This window comes from Nilaparvata lugens, chromosome 1 (assembly GCF_014356525.2).
Source record: "Nilaparvata lugens isolate BPH chromosome 1, ASM1435652v1, whole genome shotgun sequence".
Lineage (NCBI taxonomy): Eukaryota > Metazoa > Arthropoda > Insecta > Hemiptera > Delphacidae > Nilaparvata > Nilaparvata lugens.
This window is the reverse complement of record NC_052504.1, coordinates 73,767,061-73,781,946: the sequence shown is the minus strand read 5'-3', so window position 1 is coordinate 73,781,946 and position 14,886 is coordinate 73,767,061. Positions and strand designations below refer to the sequence as shown.

At 35.0% G+C, this 14,886-nt stretch overlaps 1 protein-coding gene across 4 annotated transcripts in view; it reads left to right on the top strand.

Annotated features, from left to right (window-relative positions):
- The window catches only part of LOC111052728 (mushroom body large-type Kenyon cell-specific protein 1), a 61,578-nt gene extending 48,606 nt beyond the window's left edge, over nucleotides 1-12,972 (top strand). For 3 of the 4 annotated variants that reach the window (XM_022339483.2, XM_022339482.2, XM_039442645.1), the window contains 2 exons: nucleotides 2,497-2,963; nucleotides 3,584-12,972. In XM_022339483.2, the coding sequence (XP_022195175.2) occupies nucleotides 2,497-2,963; nucleotides 3,584-6,077 (2,961 nt within the window). In that variant the 3' untranslated portion in view covers nucleotides 6,078-12,972. The remainder of the gene's footprint in view (nucleotides 1-2,496; nucleotides 2,964-3,583) is intronic. The other variant, XM_039442650.1, reaches the window with a different exon arrangement.
- The last annotated feature ends 1,914 nt before the right edge of the window (nucleotides 12,973-14,886 follow it).

The following is a 14,886-nucleotide window of genomic DNA, read 5'->3' as shown; positions in this document are numbered from 1 at the left end:
AATAAAAGGAGAAAGAAAAAGAAAAGAGAAAGAAAAGACTAGCAACCATTCACTCTCACATTCACTCACCTTGCACACTTTCCAATAACAGCTCATCTTACTAATGCTTATTGCCAGCCTCCAAAATTACATTAAAACTACGAAATAACATTAAATAAGGATTCTAAATGGTCAGGCATAAGACCTCTGAGCCATCTAAGAATTCTTTTTTTGAAAACAAGTTGATTTTGAACCCTCTTGATGTTATTAAAAAACTTGGGGCCAAGAAATACAAACGATTTCTGGAAACAAGTGGTATACGATTTGGGAAGTCTCAGTAAATCAGCTGTCACTCTCCTAGTTTGATAGCTGGGAACATCCCTGAGCAACGTATGACCACCGTTTCCAGGCATTACAAAGAACATATACAGGACCTTAAACACATACATATATCTAAGAGGCAAACATCCAAGGCACTGAAATAGAGGAAAAGAATGTTCATATCTACCCTTTCTATTTATAACACGGACTATCGATTTCTGCACCGTTATCAATGGCTTCAAGTGACAAATATAGGTGGAGCCCCAACAATTAATACCATAACTTATTTTTGGATCAACAAATGCAAAATATAACTGCCTAAGAACATTTAAAGGGAGAAATTTATTCAAGAAATAGAATTTTCGCAGGACGAGTAACAGATAGGTTTTTATGATAGATATATGCTGAGACCAGTTAAGCTTTTCATCAACAATCACACCTAAATATTTAATGGCATTGGTCTGACCAACGACCTCACAGTCACAGTCATTCCGATCACAGGCACCATGAAACTTCAGTGCAGAAGGCAGTGTCCATGGTGTTGTTAATGTGAACAATATATATTTTGATATTGTCATCATGAGATCTAGTTTTTCTCGGATTTCCACACAGTTTATTTAGAACTAGCCATTTTTTCCGAGGGGGCATTTGATCTAATGTAGAATAATACTTTTGTTTTTCAATTTTAAACCATGCAATCGATCAATAGGCCCTTGGTTATCATTAAAATAGGAAATTATTAGAATTAAATATCAGCTTGCATTTTTTATGCAACTGGGCCCAGGATTCTTCTCATTGTTAAAGAGTGGTAGTTGTTCCTTGGAGAAACTCAATTAAAAAAAAAAGATACTTCCCCAAATATGGAGTTTTATCAAGCTTTTCGTTTTTCTCTTTGTCAGTGCATAATATTACGTGTGCTACTTGTTACTTTATCATTCTGTAAAAGCAAGTTAAAAAAAATTATGCTCATTTTTTATCTTATGTAGTTCATAAATTGTAACTATGATAGAATAGATGGAAATCAGAAATTTATTTACTTTTCCATTGTGTAATTTCTCCTTCTTTGTTCATCATTACTCAAGCAACCAGTACTTGGACGGTTCATGGTTGAAAAACATCATAATATACATATAATATGCCCCTTGTGGCAAACTTCTATGGGCCTTTTCACTTTGATATAATATCGTTTGTTAACTAAGGTTTCTTTTGTATTTCAAATTTACCACATAGATGTTTTTCAATTATTGTATATTATTTATCTATATTATTATTTATGTATGTTATTTTCATGTAAAATTGGTGTACCGTTGGAAGTTGAATAAATAAACAAATAAATATTAACTTCAACACAACTTGAGTGAAACTGAAGATTATACAAATTATACAGCACTATCTTCTATCATGAAAAAGTTTATTATTCGTGTTCACCATGACTCTGGCTCGCTTTAAACTTTCAAAACGATTGGACTAATTTAAGCTCACTTGAATTTCGCTAAAAGTGAAAAGCTTTTAGTGCAGTCAATGGGTGCCAAAATATCCTTAATGGGGTAAATTATTCATGAAATGATTTTGAATGTATTTTCCACTCGAGGGTATATAAATTTACTTTCAATTACGCCTGAGATTCAGGAATGAATGTTGACTTGTTGATTGCTCAGAAACTGTGTGAAACTCATTATTATGTTTAAATTAAGATCCTTTGCGTGGTCCAAACCAATGTGAGACTAAGCATTTAAAGTGCAAGCAAATTTTGTGTCCCTCTTTACGAATTCATGCAAGCTTAAAGTCTTATTTGAAGCAGTTATTAGTTGTGCTTTTACCATCCCCGCCCTTGAAAACTTCGATATGAAAACTCTTCCTCGAAAGCAAAAATGACATCAAATAACAGTGAATTGAATTTTTTAGTATCCCATGAACATCAATTTTCTACTTTGTGATGTAATATCCCATTCAAAAAGTCAGATGATGAGTAACTTTCTACTCTTCTTGCCTTTGCCCTAACTACTACCTTAGGCAAGGAAAGTATTGCTTTCCAAAAAATTCAAGGTACCTAGATTTCAAGTTTTCTGTAGGTTTCAAGGTCCCCTGAGTACAAAAACATTTTGTTGTCTTGACCTTTCAAATAATGAATCCTAATTTGATGAGTTGAAATTTGGTTGACAGTGTCCACAAATATGCGTGTTGTTGTGTTTGCAGCAGAGCAGTCGTCGCCTCTCAGATTCAGGAGGTAGCAGCGTGAGCGGCAGCAGCGGAGGCGGCGTTGGAGGCGGCGAGGAGGCAGTCGCCATGACCACACTGGAGAATGCAGTTGCCTCTTCAATGGCAGCCAGTCTGGCGGCCGCTCTGTCATCGAGTGGCAAGCCGCCCCCTTCCCTCTTTGCCCAGCAAGCGACCATGCTCTTGCCGCCTCCATGGTATCATCTGGTGTCGTCGCCCCCTGAGGCAGTATCACCTCAGTCGCCAGTCGCAGTTCCTCTGCCGCCTTCAGCCACCTCCTCCGAACAGCCGCTCGACCTCAGCGCCAAGCCAGCCGCCTCTAAGTCCACGTCGCCGCCACCCTCACCTCTCGATCTGCCCGCTGGCTTCCAAGGTCTTCTGCCGCCGTCACCCGGCGCCGCCAACCAGTCTCTCAAGGTTCCTTCGCTTAGCAGACATATATTCAAGTGAGTGGTCCAACTCGAACATCCTCTCATTCTTCTAATCATGCATTCTCCTTCATAGAGAACTGTCATGTTTCTATTTCCAACTGCGTATCCTATTATTACATCTATTATTAAAGCAACTTACAGTTTCTCCATACACTTTGAAAATTTCAGTTATTTATCAGTGAATGTCGCATGTAATTTTTCGAAAAATTTGTTCAATAAATACGTTTGAATATTGTTTTGAATAATGATTGACTTGACACACATATATGGAAGAAACAACTTGAGCAGAAGCGGTACAATTTGATTTCATGAAAGTAATATGAATTTGAATTGAAATGAAATTAATTTGTGTGTTCAGTTCTATTTATTCAATACCTCAAATTTCGATGTCTACAATTCCATTTTGATAGGAACTGAATTCAAATATCAATCAAGTAATAATAATAATAATAATAAATTTGACTTTATTCCTGCGTGAAAATATACAAAACAAGTGAAAGTAGAATCCATTTCATTCATTCAATGAAAAACAATTCAAAATGATATTGTTCTTAAAATAGAGTGTAATTAATAATTTCAAATCACCACTTTGAATACTTGAATTCAAATTGATTTCTTTATTTGCAATGAATCAGGGCGAAGCCACGACTGAGCGCAGTGGCTGGACGCCGGACATACACTGAGGACGAGCTGCAAGCGGCACTGCGCGACATCCAGAGCGGCAAGCTGGGCACGCGACGGGCGGCCGTGCTCTACGGCATCCCGCGATCCACGCTGCGCAACAAAGTCTACAAGTTGGCCCTGGAGCGTGATCGCGACTCACATCTGCCTCTTGCCTCCAGCCAGGTCGAGCTGGCTGGGCGCGCCGCCAGCTTACATGACGAAGATGCTGATGAGGATGACGGCGGCGAGGAGTTATCCGGTGCTGAGGAAGAGCGCGAAGTTGAGAGGGCTCTCATGAAGCCTCTGGTTACCGTCGAGGACCTCGTTCGCCTCTCAGCCTCAGTCGACTCCCACCCTCCCCCCGACGAGAACTGCCTGAGAGGGCTACTCCAGCAAGGCGGCTTCCCCCTCCTCCTCCCTCCAGAGCCATGGGCAGGTCTCGACCGCGCCGCCCTTGTTGCTCAGCTGCTCGCGCTTCAAAGGCCACCAGCCGCTTCTCAAGCTGCCACCATTCCACCCAACGATGGGTCAGAGCCAGACTTTCTGCCCAAGTTCCTTCAGCCAGTACCTGACTTATTTCGTCGCATGATGAACGTAAATGAGCTTGAAAAGCAATCAGCTCCTAAAAAAGAGAGAAACTTCCAGTTGAATGGCTCTCGGATAATGACATCCGTCGACCCCGGGCCTTCGTCATCATCCTCTCGACTCTCCCCAGCTGATGATCTATCCGGATCTGGCACTCCTTCACCCAATGTTATTCTAAAAATTCCGTCCTACCGACCCACCTCGCGCAATGGCGCCGAGTCATCAGCTGTGGGTGGCGGCGGCGGCAGTGCATCGTCATCCATCCTGCACTCTGCGTTCAACATGAAACTAGCAGCAGGAGATTCTAGTCAGCACTCGATCACTTCATCACCACCCATCGGCAGCACTCGCAGCAGTGAGTCCTCGTCTCCACCAGTCGCCGCTAGCCTCACCCTCAAAGGTACAGTCACTCTCAACGATGTTATTGCAAAGAGCATCAGTCAGAAGTTCCAACAACCTCCCGAAATGCATCACATTCCACAACAACCTCCTCAACATACACTGGATTTCAGAAGAGCTCAAGAACTGTCTTCACACCACCACCATCATATGCACCCTGCTGGTGGCCTCCCATTCATTTCCAGGAACCACAACAATAATCACCTTGATGAAAGAAAAATGAACATGCAATCGGCCTCCAAGTGTGTTTCTGGTGTCTCCACAATGAGCTCCAACACAACAACAACCAGCAATCCTTCATCATCGGCAGCCGGTGGCAAGGGCACAAGGCCAAAACGGGGCAAGTACAGGAACTATGACCGTGACAGCCTAGTGGAGGCTGTGCGAGCTGTGCAGCGAGGTGAAATGAGTGTGCATAGAGCTGGCTCCTACTATGGTGTTCCCCACTCAACCCTTGAATACAAGGTGAAAGAGCGGCACTTGATGAGACCTAGGAAACGTGAGCCAAAGCCAACTCCACAGGATGAACTAAAGAGAAAAGATGAGAGTAACAGTGCTCTCAGAATGTCTCCTGGTAGTGAAAAATCCAAGCCTCTCCCTCCAAAGCCCCCAAAGACAACTCCTTTCTCCCCCTCATCACCCTTATCAACTGGACCAAACGGTCTTAAAATCTCACCAGTTTTTGACCCAACTCCATTGGGATACCCATCACCTTCTTTCTCATTCTGGAATCCTTTTCATCACATTCCTGTCGACTACCCCAGAGGACCAAACTTTTCACCCAGTCCTGAACATTTTTTCGCCTCACAAATGATCCAGAGGCTGCAGGAAGATTCAGCTGCAGCAGCAGCTGTTAAGAAACAACCAGTGACAACATCAACGGCATTGGTTCAAAGTCCACCACCAGCTCCTGTTCTTGGTAAATCGACCAGAGAGATAGCAGAGAGCCTCTACGATGGAACGGGAACAAATGGCAGTTTTCTCGATGGAATAATACGTTCGAGTTTGGAGACTGGCTTGAAAGCGGGGGCGGCGAGTTCTGAACGACCACCTCTTTCGAGTAAATCGCTACTCGATCAGTTGTGCAGGAACAGCTCCAGATTAGCTCCACTTGTTTGTGACCCGGTGAAGAATGCTGCTACGACAGAACAGCAACGTGTTGAGCATCAATTGGACGACAGAAGTGAGGATCAGGTGGAGAGCATGTCGCAGACGACAGATGACAAAGTAGCGGTGAAGGGGTCGACTTCAGTGAACAATGTTGTGCCAACAAATGACAATTCGACTGTTGAGGAGGATCGAGGAGCAGTTGATAGTGAAAGTGCCTGTGATAGATTACAAGAAACTGTTGATAGTAGGAATGTAGTTGAGAGTACTGCTCTAGCCAAAGAAGATGAACAGAGATTAGCAGCAGAAGCAGCAGCAGCAACCGAACCGATGGAGACCGAAGAGGGCGATCGATCAGAACGGCAAGAGTCATAGATCCATAGATTTTATCATTCTACTGTAACTTTGACTTTCAGAGAGACTGACTATACTAGCGATAGTTGACTATTAGAGTAATAGCAATGCGCCATATCAGCCACGAAAATGGTGGCTGTCACCAAGTATACAAACACAATATTTTCTTATTGCTATCTTGACTAACTATAGAAGCACATTGACAGCCTTCACTATAAGGATTATGAAAAACGAGTGCCGTTATTAATTAAATTGTCCTGTTCAATCTAATCGTTATCATAAAGCCTTCTTGGATTAATGTTGTCTGAAAGTTAGCTTCAAGCGAATAATCTAGGACATTCAACCAGCCCACCAATTATTATAATTATTATGATTAGACCGAAATGATAAATATCAAAAATTTTCTGTTAAAATTCAAGACGGATTCCAGTGTAAAAATGTGTACAGATGTGTTGATATATCTTATCCAGTCTAATTCTTGTGATCGTCTATTATTTCTTAAGAGCTTATTTATCCAGTCTACACAATTAATCCATGACCAATGTACGATGTTTTTGTCAATAAAAGTCCAACACTATTTTGGTCTTTTAACTAATTTTGAAGTTTATTCACTGGTCTAGTAGCCGAAATATTAGAGATAGCTCCTTATTTAGCTAGCAGTACCGACAGAAGCTTCCCAACTAAACATTTGAATCTTCTTGAATATTTTTTATTGATGATCATGCTAAATGATTCAATGAATGAATAAACTCATAGGCTACTCAATTCTTTACAGGAATATTTTTAAACGTATAAATTGAGAAGTTTTTTTAGATTGCTAATGAATAGCAAGTATGTTTCATGTACTAATTGGGGCTTTTCATTTTTAGATTGATAAATAAATATATAAAGTTGTACGATCCGTTTTATAGGATTAGTTTGATTAAATATTCATTCAATAGCAATCCATTGTTGTTATTATTATAGTGTTGTTTTTTTTGTATCCTATTCATCGATTTCGAACTTGAATGTATATTTCCATTATTACCAGCAAATTTAGAACGATCAGATCTTTCTGGTGGAGAAAAAATCACTCCATTTTTTCTTTCCTTTTTTGTATTTTTCAATACATTTTTTATTGATTGATTTCTACCGACCGAATAACAAACCGTATTCCTCTCAGTGGTGGTGATTTTGTTTTTTAGAATCTCTTCAAACTTTCAACATTTCTTATGAATAACATCAACACTCCTCATCCGATCCATGCTGACAGTTAGAAGTGAATTTCTTTTCATAATGAAGTAAATTTTCAAAACATAATAACATTTTTAATTCTTATTTACTCCATTTTTTCATGAACGATTCAAGCATTTTGTTGAGACTGTCATTATAGAATGTAATATATTTCATGAATTGAAGAAATTGCTTCACCCTTGTTTCTAGCAAGAAAATTGAAAGCCTGATGAATTGATACATAATAATAATTATGAATTTATTAATAAAATGACTATACATTTTCAACTCATACTTTTTCTAACCCTCTCTTAACATTCCCAAATGACCAGTGTATATTAAAATTATGTAACATTGTTATTGATAATGTAAAAATTAAAATTAGTGTGGTCGTTCATTAAATGTGATCTATTCAATTAATTATGGATAAATTAATGTTGAATTGATGTTGATTGGATATAAAATATTTTAAACTAATATTAATATTGATGTGAATCTACATCACGTGTCTTCATATTGTAAGTGGATGTTGAAAGTGACTAATTATTATCATTATTATCAATACAGCATGTGTTCAATATAGAAAGTATACATTTTTTGTCAAATCAATTGAAATTTTAAAAAAGAGGTAATTCGAGAATTTAGAATGGCTATAGTGAGAATCAGTGTTTTTGTGCTACTTTGGTATTTATATATATATGTATGTATGCATGTATACAGTACTAAAATATGGAAGAGTTATGTAAATGTAAGAGATAAGCGAAAATTTCTTCTCAGAGGTTCAGACATTGATTACTGAATACTGATCAGCCAGGAACAGGAGATGTAATTTTGTAATGTTGGAGTTGGAATGAATTATTTGCTTACCTTGAATCTATCTATGATAAACTGCTTTGATGTGATATAATCAATATTAACACTTATTAATATATCGCAATTTTAAGTACACTACTTGAAGTGTTTGAGACTTAATTATGGTTTAGTTTGAAATGAATTTAAAATTTATTCTTGAGACGTTTTTTACTCCTTGAAAAACATCCATAGAATTTTGACTATCTGTGATGAAGCCAAATTTTGAATGTATATTTTCTCTATTCGTATCTCTAAAGTGTATTATAGTTGATAAACTGAATATTCAATATCGCAATTAACAATGAAACTATGAAATTATTACAATATCAAGTATGTATCAAATTCTTCTAATATAATTGGAAATTTTATTGATTTTTTTGTTAGTGATCAATCAATCTTAAAATTGATAACTGAAGTGCAATTAGATAAAAGTGATTTTAAAATGTTCTGATGATGAAAAATTGAATTTATTATGTGCTTTGATCATTTAAAATGATCACTTTCGTATTTGATCAATATTGATAATTGGTCGTCCAACGATAAAAACGTTGAAATATTTTCTGGAATACAATCGATCACGTCGAAAAAATGCACTGATAATCCCCCTTCTAATGATAAGATGATCTTGTTTAAACAAACTTGATTCTTTATTCTATTAGAAGGCAGAAGATTCTAGGTTAGACGGCGAAAGCATTTATTTAAACGTGTTTAAAATGATAAATTTATTGAATAAATTCTAAATAATCTATTCATATAATTTTCAATGACATTCTTGCAATTGCATAGAATGGCTCTGATGAATGATTTTGATCAATTCCTAGAGAAGTATTCGAGCGGGTGAACTAATTTTATTATACAACCAGATTTTTTTTATTTGTAGAGAATTTGTGTCTTTAGACAAATGAAGAATGTTTTAGGTATATAACAAAGATCGATAAATCAAGTGAAAAAATTACAGATTGAGTAATGGAATAATTCCATGTATTTTCAATCCAGAATGTGTTCATGAATCGAAAAAAAATTGAATAATTTATTCCTTGGTGTTACTGGGTTTGATTTTAATCGAACATGATTACTTTCATAATCTGTCGATTCGCCTCAAATCTTCCTTTATTGTACTCTTCTATTAAGAATCTCATTTTGAACATAGTCCAATAAATTATACTGGAAATATTTTCAGGCATTGAAGCTGTTGATAAATCATTTAAATCCAATGACTTATCAATTTGAGTTTATTGACTGACTGTATCAATCTTTACTGAATAGGGAAGTCTCCAAATAATAGTGACACTATGATAGCTATAATTAACATTAATTAAAAGAGGAATAATATTGATCGACCCTACAAGTGTCACATTTGTTGTAATGGAGCCAACGTTCCAATACCAATGAAATTCAAACTATAATTTTTATAATATCTCAATCCAAGCAACCCAACACCTGTTCACAAGTCGAGTTTAAAATGTGATGAAACGACTACCGTAGAGGAAAATCAAGAGTAAAGTTCTTTATTTATGCTGTACTTATGTGAAATATTAATTTCAACGTTCAAATTTGGACGGTTTTCTTTTTATGAGAATGTTTATAGGTGGAACAAAATAGCTTGAGAAAGGTATTCCCTGATTGAATAAGAATGCAGAGAGATACAAGTATTGTAGGTCTTCAGAACAAGAGTACGGTACCTACGGTAACTCAACATTTTTATTAGTCTTGATAATTTCGTGATGGCAGTGTTTTCATTACTGTAATTTGATTGACAAATTTCAAAATGCAGGGGAATAATAATCGTAATTATCTGTATTATAGCAAGATACTCAATGCCTCAAGTTTGAATCCTTCGACTATTGAATTGTAATTCTCTAAATATTCCTAAACATGAAACACTCTCTGTTGAATACTCTACTGTTGAACATTGAATTTGACATTACATTTTCCTTTCACTTCTTTTAAGAAAACTCTTGTTTTGAATAGGTTTTATTGTATGATAGAACAAATAATTTTAATGTGGGTTTACTTCAAATATTCAAAGAATTGATGTAGTTTTAAAAACTTTTATACATTCCAAATTAATAAATTAGGTATTGGTTGACTGAATATTATATAATTTTCTTTTCCAATACATGATTCCATTTCAGAGTTACACCAATTCCAAAATTTAACTTTTTTGAATCTCTTTTAAACAATTTTAACATCAATTTGTGAATCAACAGAGTCAAATCAACTGCTTTACTTTCATCAAGAATCTCATAATTTTCAACTCGCTATTGAAAATTCTTATTTCACGATTCAATTCACGTTCAATATACGAGTACCTGGGTCATGTTTTTTCACAATCTTGTTTTTATTGAAAAAAGCCGATAACTTTTATTCATGAGGAACAATGATTAGAAACTAATACATTGAATAAATTCTGGTGGATGATAATAATTGAAAAATAATTCAGTAAGTGCTCCTTCCGCTAATTGTTTGTGTAACACCAAATACTTGAAATATCACCATGATAAAATAGTAATAGCCTATACCAACATTTCCATCGACATGAATATACAAAAGTACGGTATGCATGATTTGATAGGTAACTTATTCAAAGTGAAAATATAAATGTTCACGTTTCACTTGCACTATACACTATACTGGAAAACCCATAATTTGAAACTAAGTACTCTGCAGAAGCATATCACTTTGTTGTATAGAATTATACTGACTATTGAAAGCTTGAAGTTGAACAAGTATACCATTATAAATGTACGTCTTATATTGTAACTTCTAAGTAGACTCAAATCAAATAATCTTGTGTTCAGCCCAAAAATACCTGAAAGGCTCACAAATTTATGTGTAAATTAATATTATTTTGTTATCCATGCATATAAACATATGAACATGATTATAATATAGGTAGCCTACTCTAAGTAATATAAATGCATATATTTTTTTTACAGTGGATATTAAATAAGTAAATACGTTATCATAATCTTTGTGTAGCTTTCGCTATAGTCTTAATGTTTTAGTGTCTCATTGTTATCATTATCGATAGTAATAGTATCTGTTGAAGTTTCTTATAAATAGTTTTTATGGTCTCAATGTGTTCGATTGTTTGTATAATGTTTATTATTTTGTTTATTTGAGGAAGGACTGATGATCAACATTCATAACTTTGTTCTTTAGCATAATGTATAGATTTTTGTATATTTACATCCTCTTCATTGATTAAAGTAGGAAGAAATGTTAACAATTTTGAAAGTAGTAGTTAACAATTTATCATTTTCAAAAAGGATACATAACAGTTTTGTTATAAAATTAGCACAGTTCATGGTGTTACAGTTAGGTAACTGAAACTGACAGGTTCCATAAACTCTGATGGTAATAAAATCCAATTTTCTTTATTTGTAGAAGTTTTCTATATTCAATCTTCCATAAAACACGTTTACTTTATCTTTGAGGTGTTTCATTCATTTCTTTATCATCTATAGTTACAGTATACTATTCATTTACTGTCATTTCATAGCTGTGCAATTGCCCTAGTGCTTTTTGAAATATTAGAATATTGTAAATACGTTCCAGTTCAATCATAACATGGTACACAATAGAATAAAATACGATCAATGTAACAATACAGGCTTTAGATGTTCACTATTGAGTTTATTGAACTAACATTAAGTTGATTATTGATTAAAATAATTCGGTCGAAAAATGAATGATTGATTGCTGAAGTGAGTGATTAAAATTTGATCGATATTTTTTTTAGCTAGGAAAAATGAAAACCCTTTTTTTTACTATGATTATTGACAATTCTCATTAATGCATTCCCCGTGTCTATGTTCATTTTTGAACACTCAAGTGTAAAGTTATTACAAAAAAGAAATTTTAAGAAAACTAATAACTATTTTAGAGCTGAATGATTATGTTCACTGTATGATAAAAAATCATATCCATTCCTGTGTTTTGTCTATAACATACTATAATTGATTTTTCATATTCCAATAATTTATTGTTTTCAACTTTTCTGAATAGATACCTTGAAATAATTATTCATTTCACATTATAATGAAACTTCTTGCTATAGATCTAGTTTTAATTACGGCCAGTCTTTGAAAATATCGCTTTGAAGTTTCTATTATAAAAGTCTGATATCATCTAATATTTTTGCATTTGAATAGGAAATCTTATTTATTCAATTTACTTATTCTTCATCCTTTTTTGTTTCTGTAATCAACAGTACTTGTAGTGACTGTTGAAAGTTCAAATTTGAATGCATATTGAATTGTAAATAAGGGACCAATCTGTTATCCAACCCTGAATATATTTTTCTTTATTTCAACTTCAGGAGATTCATCCAAACTTATTCATTCCATTCCTTATTCAGGGTTTTCAATTTTTACTCTTCATTATCTTTATTATTTCATACCTGTAACCATATTGAGATATATTGAGTATCAAAATTGTATTTCAAATGCATAAAAACTTGAAAAAAAGACTTGAAAAATTCTTAACTATATCAAAATTGATCAGTAGAACGATTTTTGGAGTACCTATTATCAATTTTCAAGAACATACTATTTCAGTTTGTAGTACAATTCCTCATGTGTATTATTATTGTTATTATTTATTTTATTTCAGTTATTACCGTACCTTCATGAGAAGAGGTATTCATAAATAAAAATGAAGTTGATCTAAAAAAATTTTGCGCCTTCTCTTTTATAACACGTCCTTTTTTTTAAATAAGAATTTAATTAGATTCACCACTAGATATTTGTAATTCTGTAAAAAATATTTTATATTGAATGTTTTCAATGGAAAAATTTCTTGTTTTTATATAAGAGTATAAATTAAAAGTTACAATATTAATATTGAACTGGTGTTTTATTATCCCATCATAAAAATACCGGTATTCATCCATTTTTTTCTTAAATTTGATTTCATTTACAGTGGATTCTTCAAACAAGAGTTGACTTATTAATTTGGAGAATATAATTGATGACAAATCAGTTGAAATAAAAATACCGATAATATTAGTTATTTAAAATGTTCTTATTATATTTTTACTTCAATTGAAACAAATTATTCCATTATCTTCGGATATTTTTCATAGAAATTGGGAGGTTTTCCAGTATATAGCTTGGAAGAGATCTACAAACTGGTAGGCCTATGCATTACTGCATAGCATTGCAGCATTTAAGTATCTCTATTCTATATTAAAGAACCTCCCAACTTTTCTCGAAACACTTCCAATTTCTCTTTTCAGCATAGCAGAATCTGGAATCGATTGACTGCAGAAGGTTCTTTTAATTTGATAGGATAGAAATATAAAAACTTGAAGACAACTTGCAGAATTTAGTGATTAGACAATACTGCTCTCAAAAATTCAATTTATTGTCCATCAAAATAGGCTAAATATATTTAGAAAATATTACAATAATTTATAGCATAAATTTGGAGCTAGTACGAGTACGGTATATAAATGATATTAATTGAAATTTAGTATAATTGATTCGAAACTACCATCTCAAACTCCTTTACCAAGAACTATTATTTCAGTCCCAACCGCCTGTGAATCAACCGAAATACTTTTCTACTTTTGTTTTGCGTTTAACAGTTGTTGTCTGCCGAATAAGGGGGTAATGGCACATGGCAGCATAGCGGAGATGTAACGCTACCAACCAAAAAAGTCGGTTTCAAGGTCGGTCGAATTATTTCGATTTGTGCCTTGCGCACGCACCCGAAAAAAGCCAGACGAGGTGCACACAATCACACTCGCGCCCACACACACACAGACACACATCATTTACCGGCATATTCTCTCTCACTCCTCCTCCATTATTATTATTCATCCTTCAGGTCCTTCTTCCTCTTTTTGGTGCGCCAAAAGCAGCACGAAATTGCAGCTGCAGCAGACAAAAGACAAAACAAGTTTTTGAAAACGATGATAATATTCCCGCCAGCCAACAGACAGCACAGAATGTCCCCCCCCCGCCAGAAAAGCGTCTAAAAACTCGTAAAATCGCTGCATTCTTGCTGTCCCCTTCACTCACTCTCCTTCTTGTACTTGATCTTCTTCTTTTCCATCTTTGTTCCTTGTTTTATTTATTCCTCTTCTTTATCTTAAATTGTGTACGGCTGCATCTGCAAGAAACATTCACAAAAAGTGGGCTAAAAGTTATTGCAGTGGATAATTCCACTTCTACCGAGCTCAGAGCTATTCCCTGACCTACCACACTTCACAAAGAGCTTCTCCACCTAAAAAAGGATTGCTCGAAACGAGTTTCGACATTTTTGTCGGTTCTGCTTTCTGCACAATTTTATTGCACTGGGCTTGCATATTGGAAAATTGATATCCCACTATTTTGTAATTCATCAAAAGAATTTGGAGTTTGAAAGAAAAATTATTTTCTTCTCTAAATAGATTCTCTGATTTCTCTCATAACGAGAAGTCATCAATCAGTTCCAAACTGATGCACAAAAATCTGGTGTGGCGCACTCACACAACAACTTTCCTTGCCGTTATGAAAATTAATCACCTGACGCTAGTGTACACGCGCATCTCAAGTCTACTATTCAAAGATTTGAGCCAGCTGGTGACAGGACAATAACGCTGGAGACATACGAGGTCTGCTATCTCTTCATAGTGAATTATCTAATAGAATCAACAGTTGCCAACAGTTTGCAATTGGATAATCACATTTTCTCGAATTTCGAGCTTATTTTCAATTTTAGGTGGAAATGTTATTGAACATTAATTGTAGAGATTTCCATGCTGAATCTTTTCCAC